We start from the raw sequence: 16,514 nt of genomic DNA on the forward strand, positions 1-16,514 counted from the left end.
TGATTTTGTATGTTAAATAACAAATTATTGTTGCTAAAACAATAAATCCTGCCACTGACCCAATGTGAAATATATTACAAACAGTAAAACATGAAAAAATTTTAGGTACTCTCGGAGTATAAATAAATAGTGTTCCCTCCTCTCACATTCATAATAGACCCCACCATGAATTTAACGAGTAGAACTCATCATGAAGGTAAAAAGAGAGCATCATTCTCCATACTCCAAGAGTACCTAACTATTACTCGTAAAATACAAAACCTTCTCTATAATATAAGTGTAATACTTATCTCCCTATGATATTATTTTATTTATAACAGTTAGTTGTTCATATTTTGTAAAAAACACAAAACCGTCTTCAGTATTGTTCTATATTAAAATACAACTCTAAATATAGACACGTCCTCACATTTGCACCTCTTACCATTTATCTTTACTGATGTTTAATAATTTGCAAATAAAACAATACCATAAGAAAGTTGTGTTACTTCAAAGGCTCCGAATTATACACCATAAATCACAAATGAACAATGTGTACTTTTCCCACATTTTAATCATTTGCTGCAATATACGCACATTAACTATAATATATTATAATACTTCTCAAAAAAAAAAAAACTATAATATATTATTATATTATAATATATTAAGTGGTCTTAAGAACATCATTCACATCTACTTATGGCTTATTTAGAGCAACCATATCAGTGTGTCTAAAAGATTCCGTCTATTTTACACAAAATACTTACTTTTTCTATTTTACACTATCATTTTTACAAAACACCCAAATCAGTTTATCTATTATACACACATTTTTATTAAAATAATATTTTCCTTACTTTTTTTATTATTTCCCACCTAATCCCACCAACCCTTCTTTTTTATCTGAATACACCCTCTTTCCCTTCTTCTTCTTCTTCTTCTTCTTATTCTTATCTCTATCTCCGCCACTCTTTCTTCTCTTTTTTTTTTTTCTTTTTTTTTTTTTTGAGAATCTTTTTCTTTCCTCTTCTTCTTTTACAATTTGGGTTTTATACTTTTATTATAGATGATGATTTTGGGTTGGGTTTGATTAAGGCAGGGATTTTGGGAGAAGAAAGCAAAAATTTTGGGTGGAGAAAATGGTGATTTTGGCATCTTCTTCAGCATCTTCTTCTTTCTTTCTTCTTCTTCTCCTTCTTCTTTTTTAAATTTTGGTTTGATTATTTATATGAATTTTTATATGGGTTTGATGAATTTGGATCTAGATTTGGTGTGTCCATATTGTTGTGGTGGTGGTTGCCGGTATTGGGTTGCAGTGGTGGTGGTTGGCGGTACTGTGTTGCAGTGGTGGTGCTTAGCGGTTAGCAGTACTTGGTTGTTGTGATGGTCGGTTGCTTCTTCTTCTTCTTGGCATTGATGAGTGGGTGAGAGAGGGTCTGATAAGGCAAGAGAGAGGAGAGGGAAAAAAAATATAAAAAAATATATAGAAGAGCTACAGTAACCGTGCAAATTTACACGGTTACTATAGCTCATGAAAATTTTTTGAAGACTTTACACAATTTTACATGAGCTGATGAAGGAGGTTTTTTGACCAAAATGTGTAAAATGGAGGAGTTTTTGTATTATAGAAGACTATCCACCAACTAATATGGATGCTCTTACTGCTACATAATAACAATTGTGTCAAAAATAAAATAAATCAATGTTGCTCCAATCACAACCAGTCATGTCAACAGTGCTCAATGTTGTGTCTAGCCTTACTCTATTATTAGCTCCATATAAACGATCATCTTACAGATTGAGCTACAGTAGTAGCCAAGAATGACAGTCATAACCGGGAAACAAAAGCAAAATAATAACTCCCCGGGCTCAAAAGGAAAAACGCAAAGCAGACCAATATCGATTATTAAACCGGTCTGTCTTCTAATAAGTGAGGTGACTTACAAGGTGAGAAAGTCTATATATACGTTGGATGCATGAGAAGGAGGCTATATATATTGGAAGCATTAAATAAGTACTGCTAATAAGGAAACAAGAGCTAAGAAAACAATCAAATTACCCAATGATAAAATATGCTCCGAACATCCCAAACTACCCCCTAAGGAGAATGGGTAAATAAAAGTCCGACTGATATAAAAATAACAATAACGATTTTAGCAAGAATAAATATGATTATGATGGATCTGGGAAACCCCATAAATCAGTAACAAAGAGGAAACAAAACCCTGAATGATAAACAACAATAAAGTATAACAAATAACTAATAAAGATCAATAACCATGACACAGACTACTATCAAGTCCACTTAAGAAAACAAAATTATACTGTACATACATCTGCTGCATAGGACCATGTGCCAACCAAAAATGGGGTCCATTGCTGTCGGATCCTATTTTAAGGTTGAAACATAGCAGCGTCCACCCACAGTCACTCTAAAACAGCAACCTCTTGATCGACCCTCCAATAATTTGCATCATTGAACTCCTTCATTCCAGGTCCACCCTCGTCGGAACTCTCCTTCTCTGGCACCTTTTGTACAATGTTTCGCTTCAATGGCCCTGCTTCCCCAACTATCCCCTCCTTAAGAGCCTGTTCCATAGCCTTCTCAGTACCTTCTAATTCAACACCTACAAACTCAACATCCTCTTCAAACAATGAGGGCACAGCAGCAGATCTCTGACTCGAATCACTACCTACTGAACCATCACCACTAGAAGCTGTAGTGGTTGAAGAGCCATTTGGAAGTATGGATTCTCCACTTGAAGGGGAATTAGCATCAGAAGTCACTAACTGATCTTGACTAGAAGGATTTGCATCAGAGTTATCATGATCCACAAATGGATTCACGCTTGAACCACCAACTTGTTGCAGATCAGATGAATCGCCCCATCCCACCCAATCAGGTAAAGGCCTATCTCCAAACAACTCCTCATTGTCAGGTGTCTCAAACCTGAAGAATCCTAAATCATGGGAACCACTTGCCTTCTCATTTTCCTTGTTCAAAATCCCACCATTCACGGAACCACTCCCAGTAAACCCGTTCAGGAAGTTCGCATTTGAACTAGATGTGCCATTGACAGAATCTTTGCTTTCAGCCAACTCCTCATCCTCTCCAACCACCACTTCATCATCACTACTGCTGTTACCACCATTTGCAGTTCCATTTAAGTTTATGTCATCCATAATCTCTGATGTACTCACAGGTGCATGACCAATTCTTTCGTCTTGGAATGCAAACCAGTTGGAATTCGTGAACAGACTACTGTTTTAAAGGAGAGAAAAATATTAACTTTCATCTTCATCTTAACATGATTTAGTTACACAAAAGAACAAATTATAATAATACACAATGCTGGCCAATACAAAGTTCTTACACTACTAAATACAATCATGTAATTTTATTTTATATATATATATATATATAAGTAATGAAGTTTTATTGAAATTCAAATATACTTTACGTTCGTGATAATAAGAAAAGTAAAGAATAGAATCATGTAATCTTTGATCTCATCCTTTATCTGACCTATTATTGTGGGAAGAGGAAATAATATTTCTTTCTTTCTTTCTTTTTTCTTCTTTTTTTTTTTAATAAGTTTTTGCCCCAAGGGTCAGTTCTTGGTTCCTTCTTAGAATGAAGTTTGTTCTCTGACGCTCTCTCTTTTTCCACTAATACCTAATTCAGTAGCACAAACAATGATTGCATTTAGAGCACCAAAAATCACAATCAGGAAGAGGTTGGACCAGCAAATAAGGAGCACTGTAGTGATACCATTTGGCATGTTCCCTTCTGAACCACATGCCAGTTAAGGAATCCTAAAATAAGTTCAATAGTACAAAATGCTATGCAAAGCTATTACGAGTCATCCTTGCTTGCAAACAATATCTTCCCAGTCAAAAATTCATTAGCATGTCCCGAGTTCTTCCTTGATATACTTTAAACAAAATCATTTACAAACATACCTCCCTTGGTCATCGCCTAGCCTCAAGGATGATATCACAACCTCAGCAGATTCATCATCAAAGTAGACATCCTGCATATTGGTTATCAAAGGAAGATATTTCAATATAAAATTCAATAACAACATATGAGTTCAAACTTCCTCTTTGCTTTGTTATTATTGTCTCACAACCCATGCATTCTAGATATTTTTTTTGGATAACCTATGCATTCTAGATCCTTTTTACTTTTCCAAAAGTGATTCAAGCTGAATAAAACATAATCACACATCAATGTTTAACAATCAAATCAGGAAAAGAATTCCAGTTATTCAGGAGTTCCCAAACAATTACCTCATCATCACGATCAAGGGTTCCGTGGTCCTGTAACCATGATGATACAAAAAATTAAACTGAAAAGTAAATTCAAACCCACTCACCCCCCAGGGGGAAAAGGGAAAAATATGACAGAAAAGGATGGAATGGCTATGATTAGAAAGCATCTAACTAATTACCTCTTCGGCATCTTCATTCCCGTAGATTTTGTAGCGGAAGGCCTGGCTCAAATTATTTGCTAGAGCTGCTACATCATAATCTCTATCATGAAGGTCATCGTCATCACTATCCCTTGTCCTATCTTGCAATGCAGTTGGACGGCTGAAAATAGTGAAAGAAAATAAAAAGGATCAAAGGTGTTGAAAAGAGATCGAGAACATGGTGGACAGACTAACATAGAGATCCAATCAAAAGGGAAAATATAAGCGATTAAATAGACGTGACCTTTTTGGTTTAACAGCAATGAATGCAACTGCACCGTAGCACAATGATTTAAAACCTCACTAATCCCAATATTGCTTTGAAAGGAAAAAATGAACAAACAATTTATCATACATTTTGTCAGATCCCTCATATATTAGAACAATTCAAATCTCACTTTTTGGCAAGACTATCCTGTAAAACACAACTCCATTTACAACTTACACTATCTCCCCATAAGTTGTCAACTAAAAATCTCCAAATCTCATATTTGCCAAAAAAAAAATACACCTAGTTAGGCCAAGGGCTTGAAGAGAAAGCATAAGAATTTTTACTGACCCCAATCACAAAAATAAATAAATAAATAAATAAAAAATACATGGCATGGCATATAAATGAGGCAAAATCATACCCACAAGCCCATCGGTATACATTTTCAACTGCGTTGCGCTCCTGCAGAACAGTAGCTTGCCACTCATTCCATTCACTATTTTCCTATAAAGAACACAAGGAAATATCAAATATAAAACATTAGCCACTTAAGCATTCACAACGGTGGAGCTAAAGTTTTTAGCTTTTAGCATCTCAAAAACCCACTTTATCTATTTTAACACACTACTTTACAATACACCCAACATCAATGGTTTCATTTTTTTTTAGCACTTCATTTAAATGTTCTTTCTTTATTTTTTTATTCTTCATCTCTTTCCCTCTCTTCCTCTCTCTCTCTCTTCTTTGAAGCAAACGGACAAGAACAACAATCACGCACTGGCCAGCAACAAAAGTGTCTACGGAAACAGAAGTTTCAAAGCTACTGACAAGAGGACAGCAAGACTTTACGCAATTAGAGAAGCACCATCAAAGGCAAAGGAGATAGGTCAAGCAAGGGTTATTTTGATGGTTCCAAACAAAGAGATACAAAATCTGCTACAAAAAAGAAGATACTGGCTTGGAGAATCTACCAGATATAAGACATTCTGGAGTTGGGGGATCTGATTTGGGAATAGAGGATGCTGGCCGTGCAGCCCTTGGTTGACGAACAGAGAGGGATGAGAGAGAGTGAGAATTCAGAGATGAGAGAGAGAGAGAGCGGGTCTGGCCTGAAATGGAGAGGGTGAGGAACGAGAGAGAGAGGAGCTGAATGATAGAAAAAGAATAAAAAAATCTTAATAGCAAGTTGTCAAATTTTTTTAAATATGGCACCATCAACGTAGCACAGATTTTGTAGTTTGTGGTGCTAAAAATAGCATTTTAGCAATTTAACACCATCATTGTGAATACCCTAAAAGATGTCACAAAAACTCATCCTTAAATGTACTCAAGACAGTTTCCGTTATTTTATTTTATCAATGATAGATACCAACAATCCACCAAATACCTCATACAGAGCCAGTAAGAGAAAATACTGATATTTTTATATGAATTGAAAAAAAAAAAAAAAAAAAAAAAAAAAAAAAAAAAGAAGAGGAGAGGAAATTTTTGGAGATTGTGCAACTTTTTTCAGGAGCACATAAAAGAGTGGTCTAAAGATAAGTAAAACTAATAATCATGTCTGTATTGAATACGAAAGATACACCAAATATCCAGGCTGTAAAGTGAAAAGGAGGTATTTTTCAGAACTCATCTAGTATCAGTCAGAGCACCCAAAAAATTATCTTATGAAAATTATACACACTTTTACTTTCTGGACAAACAATAGCTCCCAACGGAATTGCTTTATGAAAAAGGAAAATGTATTATCCACCTGTAGATATGCCTGAATGCGGCTTTGGCTGTTTCCGAACTGAATAAGCTTGTTAGAAATACGAGTGATGTGTCCAAGGTTTCCTGCCCGAGGTGCCCGTTTTCCAGCAGCAGGTATTGTTGGCTACAAAGTCAGGAAAATTTTATAATAATCAGAATTATAAGAACCACCAACAGCTAGGAGAATATAAATGACTATCTACGTAACTACGTGCTATTACAAAAATCGAAGCCCTAAGTACATTTCTCCCTCTCATACATATAATAAAAAAGGAAACCAGAGATGGATACACAATGCTATGTATTCCTTTTTTATTGGTTTGATCATTATGGGTTTTTTTTTTATGCTGCTTTGGCACTATTGATTCAGCACAGCATTTATAGATGTACTATTATGGTATTTGAAAATCATAAAAGCCAGTCACCTGATCATTGTCACCAGAAAGAATTGGATTTTTATCCGTTTGGAGAAACCTTCCAATCAAATTGCAATCTTGAAGTAGATGATTAACAATAGTATCACTCTTGCTTTCCAAACATGACAATATGATACTCTCCACATGATGATGTAATGAGTTATTGTATGGGTACCTGCATTAGTTAAAAGCACAGATAAGAATCTAAAAACCACACATCTTCAGTCAAACTAAAATAAAAGAAGCAACACATCTTGCAAGCACAATCAAGCTTTCTCTAGACACGAATAAAATTGCCTATCATGCATTCAAAACCACAAAATGAAAGCTTACTCAAAGAAAAGATCAATGACTCGTCGAATGGTTCCCGAGCTGACCAATTCATTCTCTGCAGCATCATTGCCCGTTCTCAATAGTACTGCAAGGAACTCCACAGTCTGGAACAAAGAGCAAAGTATTTAAAAATAAAAATAAAATTAGATGTCCAAAAGACATCAATATGATCAGTCTCGCACAAACAAGAGTTTTTTAAACTGAATTCTGAATGCTATACGGGCTTAGAATAGATGACAGCCGACTCTGTTCTTTTACTCCACTGAAGTTCAAATTTGTGATTAGGCTCAAATTTGTCTCTTGCATATTGAGTTCATAATAAATAAATAAGCCAACCTTTAAACGATGCTTCCCAAGTGGAGGCCTCAATTCTCCATATGTTGTAGGCAGTATCTTCTCATCAGAAGACACATTTAGAAGTGTAAGCAAGTCACCTGCAAAACAAAAGTGGTATAATTGACAGTTTGGCAGGCATAAAGACACCACTTTTAGCGAGGCTATTAGGTTGTGTTTAATATGGCACGTATGGAATTACAGTAATAGATGCAAGTTTGTAACTTTTAGTTCAAAATTTAAGTATTTTTTTTTTTTGCTCTAGGTCTTTGAATGGGAGGCACTTTTTAGCATTTACTTTTCTCTCATTTCCTAGGACTTTCTAGATATTCAACGTTTGAGATTATTTTCATTTAGGGACTTCTGTAGAATTTACCAGTACACAAACTTGCTAATGTTGTTCCTCTTCCAATCAAGTTTAAGGCCCGTTTAGTAGCAAAACTTGAAGACTGTTTTGTGTGATTTAAATGCTCAAACACGTGGACTTCACTTTTAAGTTATGTGTTTTGTAAGAGAACTCTCATAAATACTGGTATTTAGATAATAGTTCTCACATTAGGTGATTTAAGGCGTGTATTTAGATTTAGAGAGGTGTTTTCAGAACTCAAGTAACAATTTTGAATGGCATTGCTGTGAAAATCATGACCCCACACAAATCTGATGTGACGAAGACGCACCAATCGGTGCATTTTTCTCTCTTTCACGAGCTCTTCAGCTCATATCTCTCTCCGTCTCTCTATAGCTCATCTCTCACACCTCTCTTCAATTCTCTCTCTCTCTCTCTCTCTCTCTCTCTCTCTCTCTCTCTTCCAGCCACCATTCCTTGGTCTTCTGCCAGTGGTCTTAGCAACTGGTCCTCACTTCATTTTACTCTCTTCTCTCTTCATCATTGCCGTTGCTACACAGCACATTTCTAACCAACCATCACCCCAGTTTTGTACTCTCTCTCTTAGGGTTTTTGTGGAGTAAACTTTGTGGATCTGATTTTTCTTGGGTTGATCTGATTTTGTGGCATGGGTTTCTCACTCTTTTGTCGTGTGGGTTATAGATGGTGATCTTCTTCTGCATATTTTTTATTGTGTTTTATTTTTGGCTGGGAGTTCTTTGTGGCTGGGTAAAATTTTACAGAGCTCCTCCCAACAATTAACCAGACCATGGGATCTGGTAAAATTTGTGGCTGGGATTCCTTTGTAAATTTTGAACAATTAAGCATACTGATAACGATCCCAAAATCATAATAGAAGGGGCACATTGACATTGTTGTAATAACAAGGGTGAAAATTGTAAATTTTCATAGTCAAGGGATCAATTTAGATGCAACCCCATGTAAATAGTATTTTAGCCTTAAAACTGACTTGAATATAATTTTATATTGAGAAGAGTAAATTCTGAATTGAAAGAACCTCTCTTCTTGCCAACAAAAATAACTCTAGCAAGTAGCAAAACGAATAGTGACATGTAATAAGCATCTAGTATATGCATATGTAATTTAAACGGGAGTACATCAAACAGCACATTTTGCATTAAAAAAAAAAAAAAACACACACTAACTTTTTAAACAAATTTCACATCATAAAAAACCAAAGGCAGCAGATATTCACAAACTCACCAAGTTTGGGGAGCATTGCACCAATTGTCTCGGGGTTAATGGTGATTGGAGGCTCATACATATGTTGAGTTCGAAAAGAATGAAACATGGGAGAAGCTGCAACTGATCTTTTAGGATCTAGCAAAGAAATACAGACAGAGAGCGAGTGGACTAGGCCGGATTTTGAATGTGAATCTTCCAATGCATGACCAAATATCCTTGCAACAAAGCTGATATTGACAAAAAGATTTAAGTCTCTCTATAAAGTCTGTACAAGTACATAACATGTGTTCAATAAACAAAACCGCTCTCAATACAAACCTTGGACTAGAAAGTTTAATGGCTAGGGCTGATGAGGCATTTCGAGTTATAGCACATAGCGTTTCAGCCGCATTAGCATGAACCTCAGGAGTACTCTGGTCCATTTAAAATCAGATATTAGATAAATCATTACAGAAAACACCAGACCAGATTATAAGGGATAAGGGAATATTAAAATAAAATAAAAAAACTCATTGCAAACTTAGAATAGACTTTTAAGCTCCATTATAAGCTTTTCTGTTCCAATTTGATCCTTAGATTATAAAAAATTCCAACGCCATCCCCAAAAAGTTTTAATCATTGAACAAATTCAGTACTGTCAATTCGACAAATGACGTCATCATGGAAATTGATGAAGAAGAACATATCAATGGCTACAATGCCATCAATTTTTGTGACAGTATCATCTTCAATATGTTTAGAAGGATTACATCGCTCAAAATAAAAATTTCCAGAGATGAAATTGTAACATCTTAAAATCCAACGAACCAAATTGAAACCTTCCCAATATATATATTACACATTCAGTGGGTTTTGAACCCACAAACTAATCCCCCATGACGCATGCATTTTTGTGCGAGAAGTGCCATTTAAGCCAGAGCTCATTGGCAACCAACCCAAATTTTAGGGACCAAAATATACTTTAGCTACAATTATAAAGCATTTCAATTTCAAAAAAGTTAAAAGCTTAGAGTGATAGCAATAAAACAAGGCAGCATGACCTTATCCACATTCTACATCATAGCTAAGATGGTAGAACCAAATATAAAGATAAAGCAGCTCTTTCAGAATTCCACAAGTGGGCCAATCAGGGACACATTCAACCACAACCAACCAGTATTAGAAAGAGAGTGAGAAAGACAACAAATACACACACAAATTAAATTTGGCTTCTAAATTTGTAAAGTATGGCCTTGTTTAAGCCAGATTTATGAACCTTTGCCAAAGATTGGTAACCTTAACAAAAAACATTTCTCAACAAAACAAATCAAATATCTCTCCAGCCACCCAGACTCTAGCTTCCAATTAGTGCCAAATACAAGGAAGCCATGATTTCATATAATGCTAAAAACACACATTACATGAATTTTCATAGGCGAGACACACACAGAATACAAGAAAATTAAAAGTTAAATCATCCTTAATGGGTTTACTGGTCAACAAGTATAGAAATGAATATTAAAACATACAAAGATACAACATAGCAGACTCAGTGATGGAATTGTAACTTGACACAAAATTCCTACGGCTTCTAAATGAAGTGGAAACTCAACCAGTATGTAAATCCCTTACTATAAATGCAGTAATAAAAGCCCCAGCTGATCCTAAATTAGAAGTGCATTGTATCACTTACTGATGGACTTAGTTTATCCACTATCATTTCTAGCAGATTGCTCTCAGCCAACCATTGCATCACATCTATAAAATTGGGATACACATGGTCATCAGCGCCTACAAGTCGAACCAAAACCTGCATAACAAGCTCACCTCAGATCAACATTCAAACTAAAATATGAAATGCAATTCTTACAACTTGAGAATCAGAAATGAAATAGAAAGTCGTAGTTACTTACCTCCATGATAGATGTAATTCCTATCAAATCGACCAGCTGGCGAAAAACATCCTGATGAGCCTGTAAAGATCAACCAATCAAATATAGTTTTACAAGGACATAAAAGTAGATATAGACAGAAACTTCTATAGATTATAGACAGTACAGACAACTACCATGCCTGTTTCCTGGAGGAAATAGGTAACTGGCTTCAAAGACATTTGTACTCAAGGAACCAAGCCTAGAGGAGAGATCTGTTTTTTTTCTTTTTTTGATAAATAATGAAATTTTATTGAACCCAAAAAAAGAATCGTGTCACCCAAGTATACAGGATGTATACAACCGGGGACCAATACAATCAAACACGCAAATTACAAGCATCCATCAAAGGAAAAACAGTAGAAATAGAATGACTGCCTACAACTGACATCCAATCCAGTAACATTTTTAAGAAAAAGTTAGGCAATACACTAACCATCAATCTAGAAAAAAGTTTTACATCCTGTCAAGATTCAAAAGACTAAATAGATATGTAACTTTCAAAATGATAGACCCAACAAAATCACTCTGGTCAGGATTCCATGGTTATATTATCCAAGTATTGGAATTTTCAAACACAAATTTTGCACCCAAAAAAATGCATTGATAGCTTCGAAGATTTCACTAAACAGGCATAAGAAAGCAAAGGGTGAGAGTTAAGTGTTACCAAAAAGACAAGACTCAACAAAGTCAGTCCAGTCAGGAGTTCATGGTTATGTTATCCAAGATGCTATTAACACTAGAACAGCAGGATTTTGGCATAAAGGGGCCAACACGACAATACAAAACCCTGAAAAGTTTCTTAATATTAGCAAAGAACTTGAACCCTGCACTATGAGAGCACAAAAACATCCTGGGGGGAAATAACATAAAAGCCATTTAGGGCATAACTTCATGTACATGAGCAACAATCCCAAGTTATTCTGAGGGTGCAGTTGAGCCACAACCCAAAGCTTACATTAATTTCAGGCACATATAGTTTATGCTGACCATGGGCAAGATGCAATAGATTCAATTTTGTGCACATTGTTGTTTTCTCAACATTACAACGACTCAAATAAGAAGTAAAACTCGAGTTATATACACAATGCAAAAGTTAAGCAAATCACTTACTTGAACATAATTCATAAGTGGGACCGTCTTCCGTATCATAAGGCATACAACAACCTAAAACAATACCAAAAGTAGAAAATCATCAAGTGGTGTGACCGAAGCAAGAGTAGGACAAACATTGCCCAAGAAATTTCAAACAAACCAAGTTTCTTGTATATCAGGATACCTTGCTAAAATACCCGGCCAACAAGGTACTATGAGGACGAGTTGGTTCCAAGAATGAGAAGAGTATGTTCATCAGCTGCAATCACAAGAGAAGGAAACGAAATCATAATCAAAATTATCATATCAACTTCCATCTTCATAGATGACATGCAATCTTTAATAAACCCAAGCCTGTACCTCTTCTTCCTCGACCAAAGTCTTCAAAATAACATCAATTTCACATGTGAAAACCTCACAGGCAATGAACGGAAACCTATTTCATGAAACAGGTTTTACAAATAACAATCAGTACCAAGTAAAAAAAAGAAAAAACAGTAGGAACTTTGGAAATTGGAAATTTCCTGAAATTTTTTTTTTTTCCTTTATCAAGTCAGAGAACTATACTTGAAGGCTCGTTTGCTTTCAGATTCCTCTGGGGATTCTTCAACAATATAACGCAATAACTGCTCCACCTGAGCTCTATCTCGTAGACTGTAGACATAAATATCAAATAGTTACTTTCCCGGATCAACTTCTATGTCATCCAATAAACAGTCTAGAGCTCGTATCAATTACATTTACTCCCATGCAACCCAAACATGAAATATGTACAAATAGGACGTAAAAATTAGGTAACAGATATTACAACGGAGAATAAACGTTACAAGTTAATAAGACGACTGTTTAATCCTTTGCATTCTTGAATTATTTCTTCTTCATCTAGCAGCTCTTCCAAAGTAAAATTCTCCTTGTCTAATATTGACTCCACCTGTATAAAAGGACAACACCCAACAAACTTTAATAGGTTAGAGAGCAAGAGAGATATGGGGTAAAGGACAAAGATTATTTTTTTGATAAGTAACTTTATTAAGGTGAAAGAAGCCCAAGTTACAAAAGGGGGTAAACAACAATCAACCTCTCAAGGATAAAGGACAAAGATTATGCCATTGGACCAACCCAAGCAGTAATAGGTTACTATACTAAAAAATTCTATATAAACAACTACCACTTAAAACAGTCGCAAATCTTTACTGGTTCACTCTGAAAAAATCACTGATAGACTGATAGTGTTCCGAATTCGAACTCGCAAGATTAAAAACTTTTCATTGTCATCCTTCCCTCCATATCCTCCACAGGTAAATAGGGTTTGTAAAGCAAAATTCGAATTCTGCCGCTTAAAACTAAATTCATATTAATTAAAGACCAAACCAATAAAGCAAATTAAAAACCCAGAAAATTAGAGCCAAAAATGTAAGCATATATAACATCAATTCAGCAACCAAAACTACTAAACCCCAGGTTGAATAGTCCAAAGCAAATTCAAATGAAAAAGTTGAGTACTATGCTTAAACCCCCCAAAAAAATTAACAAATTAAAATAAAATAAACAACAATTAATTGCCATTATATGAACAAAGAGGAAATCTGATGCAGAAAATTCAAAATAAACAGCCTCAACCAAGCTATTCTATTTTATTGAATTGCAGTGGCAGTGATTTAGCATTTTGAAGACTCTGCAAAAATAAAAAAATCACATACAGGTGAAGAGGCAGAGAGAGATGTGAGCTTCCAAAACATGTCGAAGAAAGAGCGAGATTCGGCAGGGGTCGAAGCAACAGCTGTGCAGATCTGTAAACCCTAGAACCGCGAGGAAATCTAGGTCACGGAAAGGGGAGCGGAGAGCTCGAGATTCGAGGGAGCTGTGAGAGATAGACAGAATAAGGGCCGTTGGAGCTGAAAACCCTAATTTTCGTGAGAGAGATCGAAAAGTGGCCAGGGCCTTGAAGATCGAGATAGAGAGAGAGACTGAGAGAGAGAGAGGGCAGGCCAAAAAAATCGCAGCTGACCAGTGCGAATTGCTGATGAACGAGAGGGGCAAAAGTACAAAATGTGGTACTCGGGAATTCCCACAAAACCAGTTTGTTTTATTTTTGTTTATTGTGGACCTATATATATGCATGTATGTATATATGTTATGCATGCATGATTGATATTCATAAAAAATTATAAATAAATAAATAAGAAAAAGAAGAAGAAATATATCTCATACCTCTTCTTGAGGGTGGAGTTTGCTAGGGTTGTAGGTCACTTGTGATTGTTAGAAAAATTATTCGGTGCTTTTGAAGCAATGCTCTTGAGGGAGGTCAGAGGCCAGGGCAATGCTCTCTACTTTCAAATGAATGGCACACGGGTCTTATTATACAAGTTCAATTAATGGTATGTACCGTTGTGTTAGATAAGATAACATTGATCCCGAATTATTGGATAATTAATCATTGTAGTATTAAATTATGCTATTATAAGTTCAATTAATTGAATGTGTTGTTATGTTAGATAAGATAATATTGCTCCCGAATTATTGAGTAAGTCATTACAAATCTATCGATATTATTGTCAGTCCCTTTTATTCTTCTTTTACTTTCATCATCTCTTTTCCCTTCTTTTTTTTCCTTCTTTCATTGTGTGACCCCCCCCCCCCTCCCACCCCCACAAGGTACATCTTGTACCTATGGGCCGCTATAACTATCCAAGAAGAACACTCGAAAGTGGAAGGATAAAAAAACCCACCCAGTGGACTGCTGAGTTACAAGTTTCGAGACATAGGAGTGGGATTCTCTAAAAAGCCAAGGTTGCAGGTGGCCAAGAAGACCCCTTGGAGAGTTGGTTTCTTAGTAGGAAATGCGAAGGTTGCTTAAAGTCATCCAATAGGTGAAAGAGAATCCACTAGTTTTGTTATGATTTGAGTAGGGCTATAATAAGTGTGGGGGTCAGTCAATCAACAGGCCCATTAAGGTCAGGATCATTGGGCCTGTGGCCCATCCGAGGATGCATATCCGTCCGAGGAGACCAAGTCAGGTCATAAGGGTAATTACCGAGGGGGGGTGGTAGTCAATATCACAAAAGTAGAGTTCCCTATTCGTCCGAGGACGCCATAATCTTCTGCAGTAAGCTTCCGAGGACAATCAGGACGCGGTCCTGTTACAACCGAATCTCGGAATTATGTCACCATTGAAGATGGGATAACAGACCAAGGGTAAGAAATAAAAGGCAAACAAATATCTATAACTACAGCTGCCTCCGCATTAATTACCTCTCAACCAACTCCCTGACCGCATTAATATGGAGGTGATACCTGAACAGTAAGGAGACAGCCTTACAGTAAGGAGACAGCCTTACAGCTACCCATAGGAAGTTTCAAGAGGCGCTAGATGGGACAGGAAGAAATCCCCTAAACCCAACCTATACGTGTGTGGTGAGAATGGAACATAGAGGGTGGTATATAAACTGAAAGAAGAACATGCAAAAGGGGGATCGAAACATAAGAGAGAGAAAAAAGCATAGACTGAAGAAGAAGAACGTGAAAAGTAAAAGAACTGTATCGATTACCAGAAAAGAAAACCGATTGTTGTGCCAACTCTGAGCCTTCAATATACGTGAGGGTGAACCTTTTCATTCCAAAAAAAGTTAATCTAGTTTTTAACACCCACGCTCTACAAATTATATTGTTTGGGCCTATTTACGTGCGAACCCAATATCATTTTGGGTCGTTACCAATCGAGTCCTTACAATAAGGAATACTTAAACCCTAGGAACCGAAGCCTGGCCATCCTTTGTTTGCGATCAACATTTTGGTAGCAGAGCTTTGAATTTCGTTCCATTCTAGCTGTTTTTACCACAATTCGTTGTTATGATACATACTAAACCCCATATTCCACTTTAGCCAAAAATTTGGCATGTAATGTTCATTTAGCGAAATTTAGGCATTTTCAAACAAAGCATGCTTTCCATACTAATTCTTATGGGGATTTTTCTTTTTCCTAAAGAAATAGACTCAATTTTATGAGATCTTTTTATAAACTTTTTGATTATTTAATTAGAGTTTGACACACAAAACCTGTTTAAGTAATGGTCAATTCTAGCAATTTACCCTTCAAATTTTGGCTATTTTAATTTTTAGTGACTCTGTTTGAAATTTAGTTGTATATTTATACAAATTTATAATAAGAATTGTGTACAAGTTATTCGTGTAAGGTAAACATGTTAACCTAATTACGTGTCTATTTATTGAGAAATTATAAGATCTACATGGTGGACAAGTGATGTGGTCCATCATTCCACTAAAAAACTTCTACTTGTTTAAAATTGTTAGTTATAATTTTTTTTTAAATATAAATTAATTACTGACTCAGCAATTTTAAACAAGTGGAAGTTTTTTAGTAGAATGATAGACAAGTGATGTGATCCACCAGAGAAC

At 35.8% G+C, this 16,514-nt stretch overlaps 1 protein-coding gene across 2 annotated transcripts; it reads right to left on the reverse strand.

The window, feature by feature from the left end:
• Nucleotides 1-2,112: 2,112 nt before the first annotated feature.
• Nucleotides 2,113-14,187, reverse strand: LOC115983412 (serine/threonine-protein phosphatase 6 regulatory subunit 2-like). 2 transcript variants are annotated; one of them, XM_031106091.1, is made up of 19 exons: nt 13,799-14,187; nt 12,926-13,029; nt 12,666-12,752; nt 12,459-12,534; nt 12,283-12,357; nt 12,117-12,170; nt 10,986-11,045; nt 10,766-10,882; nt 9,412-9,506; nt 9,112-9,320; nt 7,506-7,603; nt 7,170-7,273; nt 6,846-7,011; nt 6,422-6,544; nt 5,090-5,172; nt 4,437-4,578; nt 4,276-4,305; nt 3,946-4,016; nt 2,113-3,241 (listed from the first exon to the last, which is right to left on the reverse strand). In XM_031106091.1, exons 1-19 carry the CDS (start codon nt 13,835-13,837, stop codon nt 2,410-2,412), a joined length of 2,565 nt encoding a protein of 854 aa, XP_030961951.1. In that variant the 5' UTR covers nt 13,838-14,187; the 3' UTR covers nt 2,113-2,409. The 2 variants fall into 2 exon arrangements, with proteins under 2 accessions (XP_030961951.1, XP_030961945.1); XM_031106085.1 differs by having other exon boundaries at nt 2,113-3,244.
• Between the last annotated feature and the right edge of the window lie 2,327 nt (nt 14,188-16,514).

The sequence above is a fragment of the Quercus lobata genome, chromosome 1 (assembly GCF_001633185.2).
Source record: "Quercus lobata isolate SW786 chromosome 1, ValleyOak3.0 Primary Assembly, whole genome shotgun sequence".
Classification (NCBI taxonomy): Eukaryota; Viridiplantae; Streptophyta; class Magnoliopsida; order Fagales; family Fagaceae; genus Quercus; species Quercus lobata.

What these genes read in the sequence shown, in the direction of transcription:
- LOC115983412 (XM_031106085.1), bottom strand. Translation starts at nt 13,837, where the DNA reads ATGTTTTGGAAGCTCACATCTCTCTCTGCCTCTTCACCT. An exon ending in TTTCTGGTGACAATGATCAG is followed by an intron (nt 6,545 to 6,845) that starts GTGACTGGCTTT and finishes CTGACTTTGTAG; the next exon opens with CCAACAATACCTGCTGCTGG. An exon ending in GGAATGAAGATGCCGAAGAG is followed by an intron (nt 4,306 to 4,436) that starts GTAATTAGTTAG and finishes TCATGGTTACAG; the next exon opens with GACCACGGAACCCTTGATCG.